Source organism: Sinocyclocheilus grahami, unplaced genomic scaffold (genome assembly GCF_001515645.1).
Source record: "Sinocyclocheilus grahami isolate Dianchi unplaced genomic scaffold, SAMN03320097.WGS_v1.1 scaffold176.1, whole genome shotgun sequence".
NCBI lineage: Eukaryota > Metazoa > Chordata > Actinopteri > Cypriniformes > Cyprinidae > Sinocyclocheilus > Sinocyclocheilus grahami.
In genome coordinates, this window is record NW_015505355.1 from 1,655,995 (window position 1) to 1,671,751 (window position 15,757).

At 41.5% G+C, this 15,757-nt stretch overlaps 1 protein-coding gene across 1 annotated transcript in view; it reads right to left on the reverse strand.

The window, feature by feature from the left end:
• kcnt2a (potassium channel, subfamily T, member 2a) overlaps positions 1 to 15,757 on the reverse strand; it is a 34,306-nt gene that overhangs the window by 2,658 nt on the left and 15,891 nt on the right. The window contains exons 15-26 of the mRNA XM_016283619.1: positions 15,229 to 15,378; positions 14,912 to 15,105; positions 11,838 to 12,048; positions 11,609 to 11,714; positions 11,084 to 11,256; positions 10,476 to 10,547; positions 5,311 to 5,445; positions 4,555 to 4,666; positions 4,322 to 4,423; positions 2,748 to 2,831; positions 2,502 to 2,630; positions 1,200 to 1,473 (exon numbers count right to left, since the gene is read on the reverse strand). Of these exons, the coding sequence (XP_016139105.1) occupies positions 1,200 to 1,473; positions 2,502 to 2,630; positions 2,748 to 2,831; positions 4,322 to 4,423; positions 4,555 to 4,666; positions 5,311 to 5,445; positions 10,476 to 10,547; positions 11,084 to 11,256; positions 11,609 to 11,714; positions 11,838 to 12,048; positions 14,912 to 15,105; positions 15,229 to 15,378 (1,742 nt within the window). The remainder of the gene's footprint in view (positions 1 to 1,199; positions 1,474 to 2,501; positions 2,631 to 2,747; positions 2,832 to 4,321; positions 4,424 to 4,554; positions 4,667 to 5,310; positions 5,446 to 10,475; positions 10,548 to 11,083; positions 11,257 to 11,608; positions 11,715 to 11,837; positions 12,049 to 14,911; positions 15,106 to 15,228; positions 15,379 to 15,757) is intronic.

Genomic DNA, 15,757 nt, shown 5'->3' on the forward strand with positions numbered 1-15,757 from the left:
CATCACTGAAGTGAACTTTGGACCAGTTCTCCTCTGTCCACACAACATGCTCCTCAGCAAAGATATGCCTAGCCTTTTGATTCTTTCTGCTGATAAGAGGTTTGGTCACTGCAGAGTGCACTTTTGGCACTTTTCCACTGCATGGTACGGCTCGGTACGGTTCACTTTTGGGGGGGTTTTCCACTGGGTACAGTACCTGGTACTTTTTTTAGTACCACCTCGGTTGAGGTTCCAAGTGAACCGTACCGTTACCAAAACGTGACGTGTAAACTCTGCTGATCACGGATTGGCCAGAGAGAATCGCCACTACTGCGTCACTGAACTTGTGACACAAACACAACAGAACCGCTAGATTTAAATCAGCACAGCCAGCGAAGGATCGAACGCAACTGTTTTGAACAAGCACACCTTTTTTAACAACCAAAAAGTGGCTGTTTCGTTGTCTGTTGAGGAAGTATAACCTTTCCTCTCGTTGATAGCAGAGGAGCGGATCCAGCGAGAGCTTGATGGGGCGACGCGGAATGAAAACGTTTTTCAGGAGTCGCGGGAATAGAGGTGGCGCAACTATAACGACATGTGAATAATCCCGCCCACTCTAAAGCGGTACTGAACTACAGTGGAAACGCGAGCCATGCCGTGCCATACCGTCGTACTGAGCCGTGCTGAGCCGTACCACGCAGTGGAAAAGCTCCATTTCATTCTGACTTCCCTTAAAGGTCAAGACACTGTAAGCCGAGACAGATTCTTACTCTGTTCAGTGCTGAACTGGTAAGCAATTCCAGCTGCAGTGCTGAACCGAATGCCCACTGAGATTCTCCACATTATCTTGTCCTCTGTGCATTTGTCTTTCGTGGACGACCAGTCTTTTTGGGGAACTTGAATGAGTTAGTGACATTGTAAAGATGCAATATTCTAGAAAGCTTCTCTTGCTATTGACTGCTATTGGCCTTCATCTGGACAAGCTGCAGTCAGAGGGTTTCAGTCATTTTACAATGGCTCACCGTCTTCCAAAGTCAATGAAAACTGAAAAGTTAGGCTGCCAGTTAAATACAGTTTGTCAGATAATTAAGGAAAGGTAAATTGTGCACCCCGGTTCTAGAGTTCTTAAAATGAACAAAAAAAAACATTTGTAGACATTCTAAATAACATCCTCCTTCATTCTGAAATGATTTCACTGTAAAATTCGACTGGCATCTCACCGAATCCCCATGTGGAGAGCCCCAGGTTCGTCATGCGTTTCTTGACCAGCTCAGCGAGCTCCTGTCTCTCGGAGCATGAGAGCAGGACGCCACGCTGCTGGCTCAGTCTGTCTGCTTCGCGCTCGGCCTGCCACGGCCCCAGCATATTGGATGCCCACTGCATACTCCTTCGACGCAGAGAATGAGTCTGGATGTCTGGACCCTGCTGTTGCTCCTCCGGGTCCTTTCCCTCCTCAAAGACTGACAGCTTGTCTGACATTTGGGATTGTGGAGTCTAGAAGAAAGAAAAACAAAGTTTGTCTCGTCGTTCTTGATATTTCCAATATGCTGATATTTCCAATACATAATTTTAACCTCTTAATCTGTCACTTTTATTCAATTAACTGCAGAACATTTTTTATTTTAATAGCCCTGTTACTGCATTTTCTTTTTCTTTTTAAAAGGAACAATTCCAAAAAATTGTAACATCTAACTGCATTTTCTCAGTTTTTATTATATATATATATATATAAGTATTTAACTTTGTTACCAATGTTATAATGAGGAAAATTATCCAACAATTTTCATTTCAAATTAGGGACAAATGTTTGGCAGTAACCAACATTTGGTTACAAAACTAGCACATACTGAGTGACAACTCAATTTTCCTGAATTTCTCTCATTTATTGAAAAACTGGACATTGGGCAGTTCCAAGCTTTATTAATATGGAAGCCCGTTTCTGCCATTAAATAAAAAATAAAAAAGGTAATCGCAACTTCTCTGACTTTTTACTCGCATTTGCATGTTTACATCTCGCAATTCTGAGAAAAGAAGAAGCCAGAATTGTTGGATATAAACTCGCAATTGTGAGAAAAAAAGTCAGAATTGCAAATTAATATCTTGACTTAATTCTGACTTTATAACTCATAACTTTGAGTTAATATCATGCAATTCTGAGAAAAAAGTCACAATTATCTTTCATTTTTTATTTTGTGACAGAAGCAATCTTTCTTTTTTTCTATAAATTAATGTATTCAGCAAGGATGCATTAAATTTATACAAAAAATGGCAATATTGATGATGATCAATGATCAAGTTTTGTGGATGATGATTGTTCTGGAATAGCCTTCCTGATAATGTTCGGGGTTCGTTATCAGGAAGGCTATTCCAACTTTGTTCAAGTTTTGTGGAGTTCACATAATTGGCAACTAATGATTAAGTAAAGGGTAAAGCTGGCTCCTGCCTATCCCTTCCTTCCCAGTGTAACTGTTTCTCTTGATCTAAAAGTGTACATGTTGTGGTTTGATTGAACGTAATGAAACCTCAGGAGGTTCAAGTATCTGAGACTCAGTCCTGTAGATGCCGATGGGAATGTCTCCTACAGTGGAGGAGAGCATTTCATACAGTCTGCCATACGTGTCAATGCACAAGACTTCCTCTGTGATACTCATCTGAAATGTAATACACAACACTGTAACACCGCTAAAGCAACATCAAAAATAGCAATCTAATAAAAGTCATTTAAATGAGGATGTGGGGACTGTGCTAATGTTAAACATCATACTTACAGAACATAAAAAACCAGATTTTGGTGTGGTTTTTAGTCCAAGCAGCAGTTTGGTAATGGTTATCATATAATCCTTAACAAAACACTGAAACAACAGAAGCACTTCTAGTACAATTATAGACAAATTTAAAGGCATGAACATTTATGATTTCCAACAGCAAGAGCATATATAGCATTCAAATGTCCAGGGTTAGTACAATGTTTTTTACATTTTTGAAAGAAGTCTTTTATGCTCACCACAGCGGCATTTATTTGATCAAAAATACAGTAAAACAGTAATGTTGTAAAATTACTGCAGTTTAAAAGAAGTGTTTTCTATTTTATTTTTTTATGTAATTTAAAAAAATGTCAAATGTAATTTATTCCTGTGATCAAAGCTGAATTTTCATCACCATTACTGCAGTCTTCAGTGCCACTTCTGTCAGGGATCTCACCTGACAGTCTTCTCTGTCCTGTCTTTGTTAAATGTTTCCCAGTTTGTGTTGTGTTTGAGCACATGGCTTTGTCTTTGTTTGTGTTTGCCATGTGCTCCTCTCGTCCTGCCTCCTTGTTACCCATTACCACGCCCCCTAGTCTAGTCCTTGTTGAGTGTTGTCACTTGTTCCTCATGTTCTCTGCTCCTTTATATTGTTCTCCCTTTCCCTTTTGTTTTGCCAGTTCGTTATTCTATCTTCTCTGTGTTTGCTAGTTCATCTACTATTCTTTTTTATACTGAGTATTCCATATTTATTAGTTTGTAGAGTTTTGTTCTAGTCCCTTGTCTGTCTTCCGTCCTGTCCAGTCCTATCCTGTCCTGCAGACTGAGCTACCGGTCTTCTCCCTGGATCTGACTCACAGCTAGGCCTGTGCAGTGCCTGGGAGACCACGAGTGTGGAGTGGCCGAGCTTCGTGTTCCTGTCAGGCCACCGCTGCCAACCGCCGGTCTCCATCTGCACAGCCTCTTCCCCTCACTGGCCTATTGTCATCCCAGGCTGGACCCAACGGCCTTCTCTCAGCCTGCCTGTCTACGAGTCTTATCCCTGCCTTCTGTTTGAGCTGTGTCCACTCCCCTCCTCACCATCTCTTGTCCTGTCAGTATTGTAAATAAACTGATCACTCATTCTGCATTTGAGTCCTCTCTCATAGAATCCCTAACACCTTCAGAAGGCTTAAGAAAACATTTTTAATTATGTGCAGGACTATTTGATGAATAGAAAAAAAATGCATTTATTTGAAATAGAAGTCTTTTGTAAAAATGCAAAAGTTGTTACTGTCTTTTTTTAAATCAATTTAATGCAATGCAATTTAATTTCAATTGCATGCTTAATAAAAGTATTTGTTTATTTCTTAAAAAAAACTTATTGACCCCAAACATTTGAATGGTATTGTATATAGGCAAGAAAATAGTTGAATGTGCTAAATCGAGCTCCACAACTGTAATGACTGATATGTAATGTGATCTGTATTTGTAAGGACATCTAGTGTTTACATCTAGTATCTCCATTCTTGCTAATGTTTCCATCTAGTGGTCGTTAGCAGGCACACAGGCAAAAATCATTTCAGCTCAACAGGCAGCAGCACTTGTTGTCTTAGTACCTGATAGAGCAGTGTGTCCAGCATCCCAATGCTAAACACCCTACCAGCTGCAAAAGGCAGGCGAAATATGAAGGACAGGTTTGAGCCTTTCTCTCTTTCTTTCTGCTCCGTGAAGCCATGCAAAAAAACATGGAAGAGGGTTTAGGCCCAAACAGTATAATCAAAGCAAAACCATTATTTTATGATTTATTCAAATGAGAGTGACAGAAAGCATGTTATGAATGTCTGCTCACCTTCTCAAGTTTGGAGAAGGCCCGTGTGTGACCGTCCTTTACATTGAACTGCATGAATCTCATGTTAGCCGGATGGGTTAACTCTGTGATGATGTTGAGGCCGGAGAACAACCTATAGACCAGCCATTCATTTCAGTTACTTAAGCTCTTCTGTTCCCTTGTGAAAAACAAGTGCCTTTAACTGAACTGAATAAGCACTTACAATCTAACAAGGATGTTTAAAAAAAAAAAAAAAAGATACTATGATATTATAATGAAATAAAAACCCAACTAAAGAGTGTATGACTATGTTTCCTAACAATTTCTTCTGCTGAACACAAAGAAAATATTTAGAAGTATATCAGTTTCATGACTATGTTTCCTAACAATTTCTTCTGCTGAACACAAAGAAAATATTTAGAAGTATATATCTTTTTTTGTTTGCAACAGAAGAAAGAAACTCATACAGGTTTGAAACAACTTCAAGGGTGGATAATTATGGCAAAATGTTCATTTGTGGTGAACTTTTATTTGACTTTTAAATAGTGCACTTTGTAATGTCAAATTGAAAGTTTTTAAAGCATATTTTCAATTATTATTTAATAATATTTTGCCATGCTTTAAAAAAAAAAAAAAACTTATTTTGAAGTGTTGACATGTGACGTACTTGATTAAGAAATGTATTTTAAACGTACTAAATTGCAACTTCATTACATATGGCTAATTTCAAACATATTTAACCCTTTGGGAATCTCAAAATCTCAAGCAGTCTCTGACCTGAACAGGGTCTGGACATTAACGATAGTTTTTGCATCAGCCATATAGTCTTCCTTAGCGGACATGGTGCTCTCCTTATCCACAACCACCATATTAGCAGCAAACGAGACGCCACAACGCAACAGGTCATCCAGACTGTAAGGAGATAGATAGATTTGCATCACTCTGATTTCCTAGACAAGAAGCCAGTAAGATTTTCCATTGGCTTTTGAATTACTGCAGAAAATGTAAGCTCTGTGATCAACAACAATTTATGATTCTTACATATGTTGTTCATCAAACTTCTCAAATTAACACAACTTTTATTGAATTTTAAGCCTAGATACAATCACCAAAAGTGAAAAGCTGTAGTTAGGCTATAAACAAACTAGGCCTACACCACGGTGGCATGACTTCATTGTCTTTATTCATTAGAAACCCTGGAGAAATCTGGTTAGCTTTTGAAATGGTCTCTCGTGTTGTGTTGAATCACGCTTGGGGCAAGCTCAGTTTTTCTCTGGATACTAAAGCCTGACGTTTGTTAATGTTTGTGCAGCTGCACAAACCTATGGCATTTCAGCCTGCCAAAACAGGCTGGCCCGACTACCTATATAAGTTGCCACTGAATGCCATTTCATCTGAATCATTCTCCTTCACTGTAAAGATCATCTCCCCACTGTACTCTAAAGACAAAGAACAAGAAGCCTGCTACGTAGAAGAGTCCCAGCAGAGGAAAGATGCTCTCCCTCTCAGCGTTTCTCCCCTGCAGCTTCCAGTGACAGTTCAGAGCAAATTTTCAGTTCTAATTGAGCAAATTTCAGTGACGTCTGATTCAGATTGTCACACCACAAATGTGGAACATGCAGGGCACCCCCGCACAAGTCAAACGAGCACAGTGAGTGTTTCCCTTGCCTAGGCTGTGCGCACGCTGAGGCGGCGCTCACTGAGACAGATTGCTCTCATTGTGAGAGCATGAGTCTTGCCTGTCTACACTTGGGTGACCCCTTCCCTCTCCAAGTTGCCACTGAATGCCATTTCATCTGAATCATTCTCCTTCACTGTAAAGATCATCTCCCCACTGTACTCTAAAGACAAAGAACAAGAAGCCTGCTACGTAGAAGAGTCCCAGCAGAGGAAAGATGCTCTCCCTCTCAGCGTTTCTCCCCTGCAGCTTCCAGTGACAGTTCAGAGCAAATTTTCAGTTCTAATTGAGCAAATTTCAGTGACGTCTGATTCAGATTGCCACACCACAAATGTGGAACATGCAGGGCACCCCCGCACAAGTCAAACGAGCACAGTGAGTGTTTCCCTTGCCTAGGCTGTGTGCACGCTGAGGCGGAGCTCACTGAGACAGATTGCTCTCATTGTGAGAGCATGAGTCTTGCCTGTCTACACTTGGGTGACCCCTTCCCTCTCCACTCCCCATGCTCTCCAGTTTCTCTCCTCCCAGGAGCCTCGGAGGGAGAAACAGCGAAGTCAGATGCCTGAGAAGACAGCCTCGAGTGAGCTCATGTCAGCGCAAGGCCCGCATGTCTCGCCCTCTCCACAGCGAGATGATTTCCTGTGCTTTTTTCCCAAGAGGATCAGCACTCTTCATCTGAAACGAGCGTCATGCTCCCCTTTGGAGGACCTGAAGAGGATGCTGCCGATGATTCCATGTCATTGCCAGCCTCTAATACAGAGGATTAGTCCAGCTCCGTGGAGGACCCCGGCTCCCTTTTGCCCTTCATTTGCATGAAGGCTGTTCAAGAACTTGACTTGGAGTGGTCAGCCCCAGTAGAGCCCGTCCGGAGCCGTCTGGATGAAATATTTTTGCCAGAGCACCACCAGTGAGCCTCCCATAAGAGACCAGCACCATTCTTTCCAGAAGTTCAAGACAAACTCACCCTACTCGGCTCACTCTTCCAACTCCGCCACCCTCACTTCCACTGATCCCTTGAAGAAGTCTAGCGTTTGCATTCCAATCCCCCATTTAGCTCTGGGTGTTGAAGCCTTTGTTCACACTGTCAAAGCTGGGCCATCCCTCACACTTTGCACATGCCGAACAAACTACCACTGTGATAGCGGACCCACTGGCAATGAAGAGCACTTCCCTTCTTCACAAGAACTCGATGGTCAGTTCACTGCCTCTGTGCAGTGACATGCCGTCCGGAAAACTCAGACCCCTTGCTGCCCTTCTGCAGTATTGGGAAGCCATCCCAGGCATGTCAAGTTGGGTTCTGCAAACTATAAAACGAGGCTACTCGCTTCAATTCACTCGCACACCTCCCTGCTTCAAAGGCGTTGTCCAAACTTCAGTTCAGGACAATGATGCTCTCCGAAGTGCAGTATCTGCTGGTGAAGCGAGCCATTAAAGCGGTGCTACCAGAGAACAAGGAGTCAGGAAGCCATAATTTTCTCATCCCAAAGACAGATGGTGGGCTCATTCTTTCCAGAAGTTCAAGACAAACTCACCCTACTCGGCTCACTCTTCCAACTCCGCCACCCTCACTTCCACTGATCCCTTGAAGAAGTCTTGCGTTTGCATTCCAATCCCCCATTTAGCTCTGGGTGTTGAAGCCTTTGTTCACACTGTCAAAGCTGGGCCATCCCTCACACTTTGCACATGCCGAACAAACTACCACTGTGATAGCGGACCCACTGGCAATGAAGAGCACTTCCCTTCTTCACAACAACTCGATGGTCAGTTCACTGCCTCTGTGCAGTGACATGCCGTCCGGAAAACTCAGACCCCTTGCTGCCCTTCTGCAGTATTGGGAAGCCATCCCAGGCATGTCAAGTTGGGTTCTGCAAACTATAAAACGAGGCTACTCGCTTCAATTCACTCGCACACCTCCCTGCTTCAAAGGCATTGTCCAAACTTCAGTTCAGGACAATGATGCTCTCCGAAGTGCAGTATCTGCTGGTGAAGCGAGCCATTAAAGCGGTGCTACCAGAGAACAAGGAGTCAGGAAGCCATAATTTTCTCATCCCAAAGACAGATGGTGGGCTTAGGCCCATCCTAGATTTCAGTCTCCTGAATTGCTCCTTAATGAGGCGGCCATACAAGATGCTGACTTTGAAACAGATCCTTGCACCTTTTCCCCTGATTGTTCTGCTCCTTCAGCTCATCAGACAGATCAGGGAGACTGGATGCTCAGTCCTACTGGTGGCTCCACTCTGGCGAAACCAGTTGTGGTTCCCCGACCTAATACAGCTGTCATCGACAGTTCCCTGGCTGATTCCACTGAGGAAAGACCTCCTTTCTCAAGCAAGAGGTTCCCTCTATGCCCTAAACTGGTCCCTCTTTTCTGACTGGTGTGCAATCCAAAACGAAGACCCATCCTCTTGTGAGCTAGCAACCACTTGTCCTTTTTAAAAGAGCTGCTGGATAAGGGGCACACCTCTTCCATGCTCAATAGAGCCAGGAGACTTAACCCATCTTGCCCTCATACTGTTCCTATTTGAGACCTGTCTTCAGTCATCAAGGCCCTCCGTTTGAGTCACTCCAGGTGCCTGACTTCCAGTCCTTGTTACTTAAGACCACCCTGCTGCTAGATTTAGTATCCGTCAAGTGTGTGGGTGACTTTCAAGTGTTCTTGGTGAGTGCTTCCTGTTTGGCGATTGGGCCAAATGACTGTAAGGTCATCTTCAAACCCAAGCTAGGTTACTAACTTAAAGTGCTCTCTACTCCATTCCGAGTGAAGGTCATCACCCTGTTAGCTCTCCCTTCCTCGGAAGATGAGCAGGGAGCTAACTTACTTTGCCTGGTCCAGGCCCTCAGGATTTATGTGGAGCGCTCTAGCCAATATCGGCAGTCAGAGACCGCTCTAAAGGGCTGCCAGTTACGAAGCTAAGATTATTCTGCTGGATAGTTCATGCAGTAGCCCTGGCTTATGCCTCAGTGGTCTCTGAGTGCCCCCATTTCAGTGAGGGCCCACTCCACTAGGGGGATGGCTTCCTCCTGGGCTTGGACCAGTGGAGTTACCATTGGGGATATTTGCCAGGCAGCGGGCTGGTCATCACCATCTGCCTTTGCTAGGATTTTTGATCTGGACATTCCTGCCCTTCAGGCACGGATCTTGTCCACATAATTGTCTTGAACCCCTAGTGAGTGGTCTACAGTGTCTTGACTGCGTGCTCCAGCCGGTGGTCCAAGCCTCACAGGTTAGCTTATGTTTCTTAGGGCCCTCATGGCGGCACCCTAGGGCTGGGATTGCAGGACGGCTTCCGTTCTGCACTTCTAGCATGGCGCTATGGTATATTGTTCCCCATGCGTGATTTAACACAACGTGAGAGACCATTTCAAAAGGGAACGCTCTGGTTACTAATGACGCTGCCGCTTCTCAGTCGAAAGAATATGACTGAATGTCATTCAGGGCTGACTTATACAGGCAGTCAGTACCGCCTATTTTGGTAGGCTGAAATGCCAAAGGTTTGTGCAGCTGCGCAAATGTTAACAAATCAGGCTTCAGTATTCGAAGTTTCCCCCAAGTGTGATTCAACGCAACACTCCTATTTGCGTTGTCAGTGTCATTGATCAGATGAACATAACGTGTGGTCTATTTACATGATGGCTCTAGCATCTTATATATTGCTGACTATACTACTAGTTTTTCTGGAATTAAATTTTTGGTCTATGAAGGTATGAGACAGTCTTTTCTTCCCTCCAAATGATCCATTTTCTGCCACCATTTTTCACTCAATGCACAATGTTTCTGTGACTGTCCAAAGCACATGAATACGAGGCATGTGAGTGGGAATCTGTTACTAAGCATCTAGCCATAACATTCTAACATGACATTGTTTTACACTGTACACATTTGGCACCACATAAGCAGTGTTAACCTTGCTCCAGAGCAGGCTTTCATAACCCCGGGTAAACAGCAGTGCTAACCCCACTTCTAAACTATACCTGGGGTTAAAAGTGGGGTTTAGAATGACAATAACCCAGGTTTTCTGAATTCAGAATGATGGAATCAGAAGTTCAAAAATGCTCATTTGTTTCTGGGTTTTAGGACTCGTTCCTTCGGCACTCTACTGTCAAGTGAGTGAGCTAATACAATGTCTGTTATCCCAAGAAGGTGACTCTCAGTGTACAACAGCAGGCTTATCTTCTTCCAGACGACAAATTGTAAATGGATTATTTGAGGATGGGATACAAACAAACATGATAATGTTTCATGTTTCATGATAATGTCTCTTGCCTGTCGATTGATCCAAGCAAGTAATATATCATTGGGAACCAACAGATAGTCTCAAGAAACTCTGCGCCTGGCCTAAAAAAAAGAAATTCAATATTATGTAGACATCAGGGAAAATTTTACTATAACTACAAGTTTAGAATGACAATAACCCAGGTTTTCTGAATTCAGAATGATGGAATCAGAAGTTCAAAAATGCTCATTTGTTTCTGGGTTTTAGGACTCGTTCCTTCGGCACTCTACTGTCAAGTGAGTGAGCTAATACAATGTCTGTTATCCCAAGAAGGTGACTCTCAGTGTACAACAGCAGGCTTATCTTCTTCCGGACGACAAATTGTAAATGGATTATTTGAGGATGGGATACAAACAAACACGATAATGTTTCATGTGTCATGATAATGTCTCTTGCCTGTCGATTGATCCAAGCAAGTAATATATCATTGGGAACCAACAGACAGTCTCAAGAAACTCTGCGCCTGGCCTAAAAAAAAGAAATTCAATATTATGTAGACATCAGGGAAAATTTTACTATGACTACAAGATATTGGCAACTAAAGTAAAGCTCAATTAACGAGGTGAAGGAGAGTGATGTGTAAATAAAGGATGTTTACTCATGTTCCAAGAGCAGCACGATGGGACACAGTTCGTTCTCTGATCTGTAAGAGGCTCGTAATGGGAGGATGAAGTTGTACAGGCCATTTCCGGTGATCTCAGCAGACACAATGATGAGCTTATTCTTCAAACCGTATGCTTTGACATCTTCTTTGTCTTTGTGGTTGCAGGTCTTGGACAAAAACTGACATGAAAATAAAGCAATCCAATATTACCATCAAGGATCATGTCGCATGATCGTTCAGAAATCAGTGTAATATGCTGATTTGCTGCTCAAGAAACATTTCTTCTTATTATCAGTTGAAAACAGCTGTGCTGCTTAATATTTTTGTGGAAACTGCGATACATTTTTAGAAGTTGAAAAGAACACCATTTATTTGAAATGGAAATCTTTAGTAAATGTTTTTACTGTTGCTTTTAATCACTTTAACTTAAACTTTTCCTTTCTACTTGTAATTTAGTACAATTATTGTTGTAAATTTAGATTGTCCACCCAAGTATAATCAAGATACTGTATGTAATACCTTTTCTAGCTGCATACAACATTTGGGTGCTTTCTCTTTCCGTAAATGGCAAAGTATCGGAGAGCTTCCGATGTAGGGTAAATCTGGAGGATATCCCTTAATGTAACTGCAGAAAAAGTTCAGGAGATCTCATTCCCGTAGCAGCCGACTTGACATTACTCAGTGTTTCTTTGTTGACATTTAATCAAACAAACAGATTATTTTCTCTTTCAGTGAAATAAATAATTACCCATTGCTGCCTTCATTTCTAGTGCAGGGCTGATATGGGCTCTGTGACTCATCGATGAGCAGGTTATCAGTCTGAAAGGAAGGTGAATCAGGCAATACCAGAACAGGAACCATGTTTGGTTTTCTCTTCTCAGATGCATTAGTTTCAATTGAGAGCGATGAACCTAAACTGGATGGAATGTTAATTTCCTGCATGTCTATAGCCATGGTACCTTTAGGAAATACAATTATTATCAATGTTGAAAACAGCTGTGCTGCTTAATATTTTTGTGGAAACTGTGATACATTTTTAGAAGTTGAAAAGAACACCATTTATTTGAAATGGAAATCTTTAGTAAATGTTTATACTGTTGCTTTTAATCACTTTAACTTAAACTTTTCCTTTCTACTTTCTTTCTAATTTAGTACAATTATTGTTGTAAATTTAGATTGTCCACCCAAGTATAATCAAGATACTGTATGCAATACCTTTTCTAGCTGCATACAACATTTGGGTGCTTTCTCTTTCCGTAAATGGCAAAGTATCGGAGAGCTTCCGATGTAGGGTAAATCTGGAGGATATCCCTTAATGTAACTGCAGAAAAAGTTCAGGAGATCTCATTCCCGTAGCAGCCGTCTTGACATTACTCAGTGTTTCTTTGTTGACATTTAATCAAACAAACAGATTATTTTCTCTTTCAGTGAAATAAATAATTACCCATTGCTGCCTTCATTTCTAGTGCAGGGCTGATATGGGCTCTGTGACTCATTGATGAGCAGGTTATCAGTCTGAAAGGAAGGTGAATCAGGCAATACCAGAACAGGAACCATGTTTGGTTTTCTCTTCTCAGATGCATTAGTTTCAATTGAGAGCGATGAACCTAAACTGGACGGAATGTTAATTTCCTGCATGTCTATAGCCATGGTACCTTTAGGAAATACAAACAAAAACCTTTAGACAAAAATATAGAAACATCACATTTTTCATCCACATGTTTTTGAAAGAATTTAAAGTGCACCAAATGTCTGAAATTTAAAGGGGTCATATGATGCGAATTAAATTTTTCTTTTCTCTTTGGAGTGTTACAAGCTCTTGGTGCATAAAGAAGATCTGTAAAGTTACAAAGACTAAAGTCTCAAATCCAAAGAGATATTCTTTATAAAAGTTAAGAGTCAACCACGCCTACCTAAAACGGCTCGTTCTAACACGCCCCCACATGTCTACCTCACTATGTGGGAAGATTTGCATAACACCGCCCAAATGTTCACGCAAAGAAAGAAGGCGTAACTTTTATTCTCGCTGTAGTATTGTTACTGAAGGTGCTGTGTGTTTTGTTGTGAAAGCTGAGCTACTTTGTTTGGCCTTCCAAAAGAGGACGATATTCGCTTCGTCATGCCTGGAGCTGATCCATGCTGGTTGCTAATGAAATACATCAACTTCGCGCTGTGGATCGCTGGATCGGCTTTCACCCAGGGACGAAGAGGAGTCCAGCCCGGGGTCGTCACATGTGGTTGAAGCAAGCCCGCCCGCCGCCGCTCACTTAAGCCGGCCTCCGCTCACTCTGGGCCGCTGGCCGCCGCTCACTCAAGCCGCCAGCCTCTGCTCACTCTAGCCCGCCGTGTTTGACGCTGTTTTGTTGTGAAAGCGAAACTACTTTGTTTGGTCTTCCAAAAAAGGACACGACTAGAAATCAGTGGTTAAGTTGTATTTACAACACTGTTCCAGAACAGTATCGCTGGATCGGCTTTCACCGTGGACGAAGAGGAGTCCAGCCCGGGGTCGTCACATGTGGTTGAAGCAAGCCCGCCCGCCGCCGCTCACTTAAGCCGGCCTCCGCTCACTCTGGGCCGCTGGCCGCCGCTCACTCTAGCCGCCAGCCTCTGCTCACTCTAGCCCGCCGTGTTTGATGCTGTTTTGTTGTGATAGCGAAACTACTTTGTTTGGTCTTCCAAAAAAGGACACGACTAGAAATCAGTGGTTAAGTTGTATTTACAACACTGTTCCAGAACAGTTCAATCACAACCCACTGGATAGCTGGCCAATCAGAGCACAACTCGCTTTTCAGACCGATGAGCTTTGTAAAAATCGACGCGTTTCAGAAAGGCGGGGCATAGAGGAGAAACAATAATGTACAGAATGTGGAAAATAATGTGTTTTTTGAACCTTAAACCGCATAAACACATTTCATTACACCAAATACACAAAATAATGTTCTTTTTAGCAACATCACATGACCCCTTTAAGTTGTTACACAATGAAACACTTCTCTGCTGAAACTCTCAAAATTATAATGGCACAGACATTTAAAATGTTTGGATATACACCACTTGCGTAGTATGTGTGACATTTGTCGTTCATTTTTAGAAATGGGAGTATTTTTTTAAAAAGTATCTTATGCTCACCAAGGCTGAGGGGAAGTTTATGGTGCTTTTTGTCATTTTGTAAGTCGACACACCCATTCACTTACATTATATGGAAAAGAGAGGGCAGGATACTCTTCAAAAATTCACCAATTGTGTTTTACAGAAGAAAAAAATATATTAAAAAATTACAAAACATAAAAAAGAGGAGATTTTTAATGTTTAAGAAATAATACATTTATTCATCAAGGACAAATTAAATAAAAAGTGACAGTAAAGGCTATTCTTCTGAACTTTCTATTTATGAAGAAATCTTGAAAAAATATATCACTGTTTCAACAATAATATTAAGCAGTGTGACAGTTTTCAACATTGATTATAAGAAATGTTTTTTGATTTTTGTTTCAGCATATTGGAATGATTTCTGAAGGATCATGTGACACTGAAGACTGGAGTAATGATGCTGAAAATTCAGCTTTGCATCACAGGAATAAATTACATTTTAAAATATATTAAAATAGAAAGCATTTATTTTAAGTTGTGATACTATTTCACAATATTACCAAATTGTTACTGCATTTATTGTAATTTTTATCAAATAAATAGAGCCTTGATGAGCATAAAAGACTTCTTTCAAAAACATAAAAAATCTTACCGACCCCAAACTTTTGAATGGTATTGCTGTGATATGTACATTATCTTTCTTTGAATTATTATAATGTTTATTTGTCTGACCCATGCTAGTAATAGCGCTGCTGGTTGGAGGTTGAGTCTTGTTTCCTTTCTTGGCCTTAAAGCAGGAGTTCTCCTCTTTGGTGAGACTGATGTAGAAGCACACGTCCAAAGGTTTCATGATGTGCTGAGAACCAGGGTTCAGCAGTATATTCTTAGTGTCGTCAGGACAGACTCCAATGAGACTGATGCCGTACCTACAAACATGATAGATATTTACACAAGTAAGAAGTGGCCATTTTTTTGTGGAATCAAATGTCATTTTTACTGTACTGCAAGATTTAATGCATTTCTCAAATATGCTTTTCCCACATACTCACTTATTATATGCATTAAAGGAGGCATAAGGGAAGCTCTTTCCCTCATACTCAGAAAATAAGATGCTTTCTTCCAGAACAATGCTGTACACTTCATTTCCTGAGCATTGCCCATAAATCCTATGCCAGTCCTCAGGAGAATGCTGGCCCTCTCTGCAGAGATACACACATCATATCATATCATATAGAATTTTGCATCTGAGTTTTACAACTTGTGGGGTGAGTGAATAACAAAGTCCAATGGCCAGATTCACTAAAAAGGGCAAATTAGCGTGAGATCGCAATTGCCTATGGGAGTGGAAAGTTGATCTACTGACAATTTGCAAATTAAAGAACACAGTGCAATTTACCAACGCAAATTATTGTAGGATCACAAACAAGCAGAGCAATCGGGGTGTCTAACCTACTAACAATGCAGGCACAAAATAGGTTAAGACGTGCTTATTGGGGTGTTAAATAATGGCATAAATATCAGTAAACTGACTACCACAAACCTAAGTAAATCACCTTGCATGATTTAGGGTACATTTGC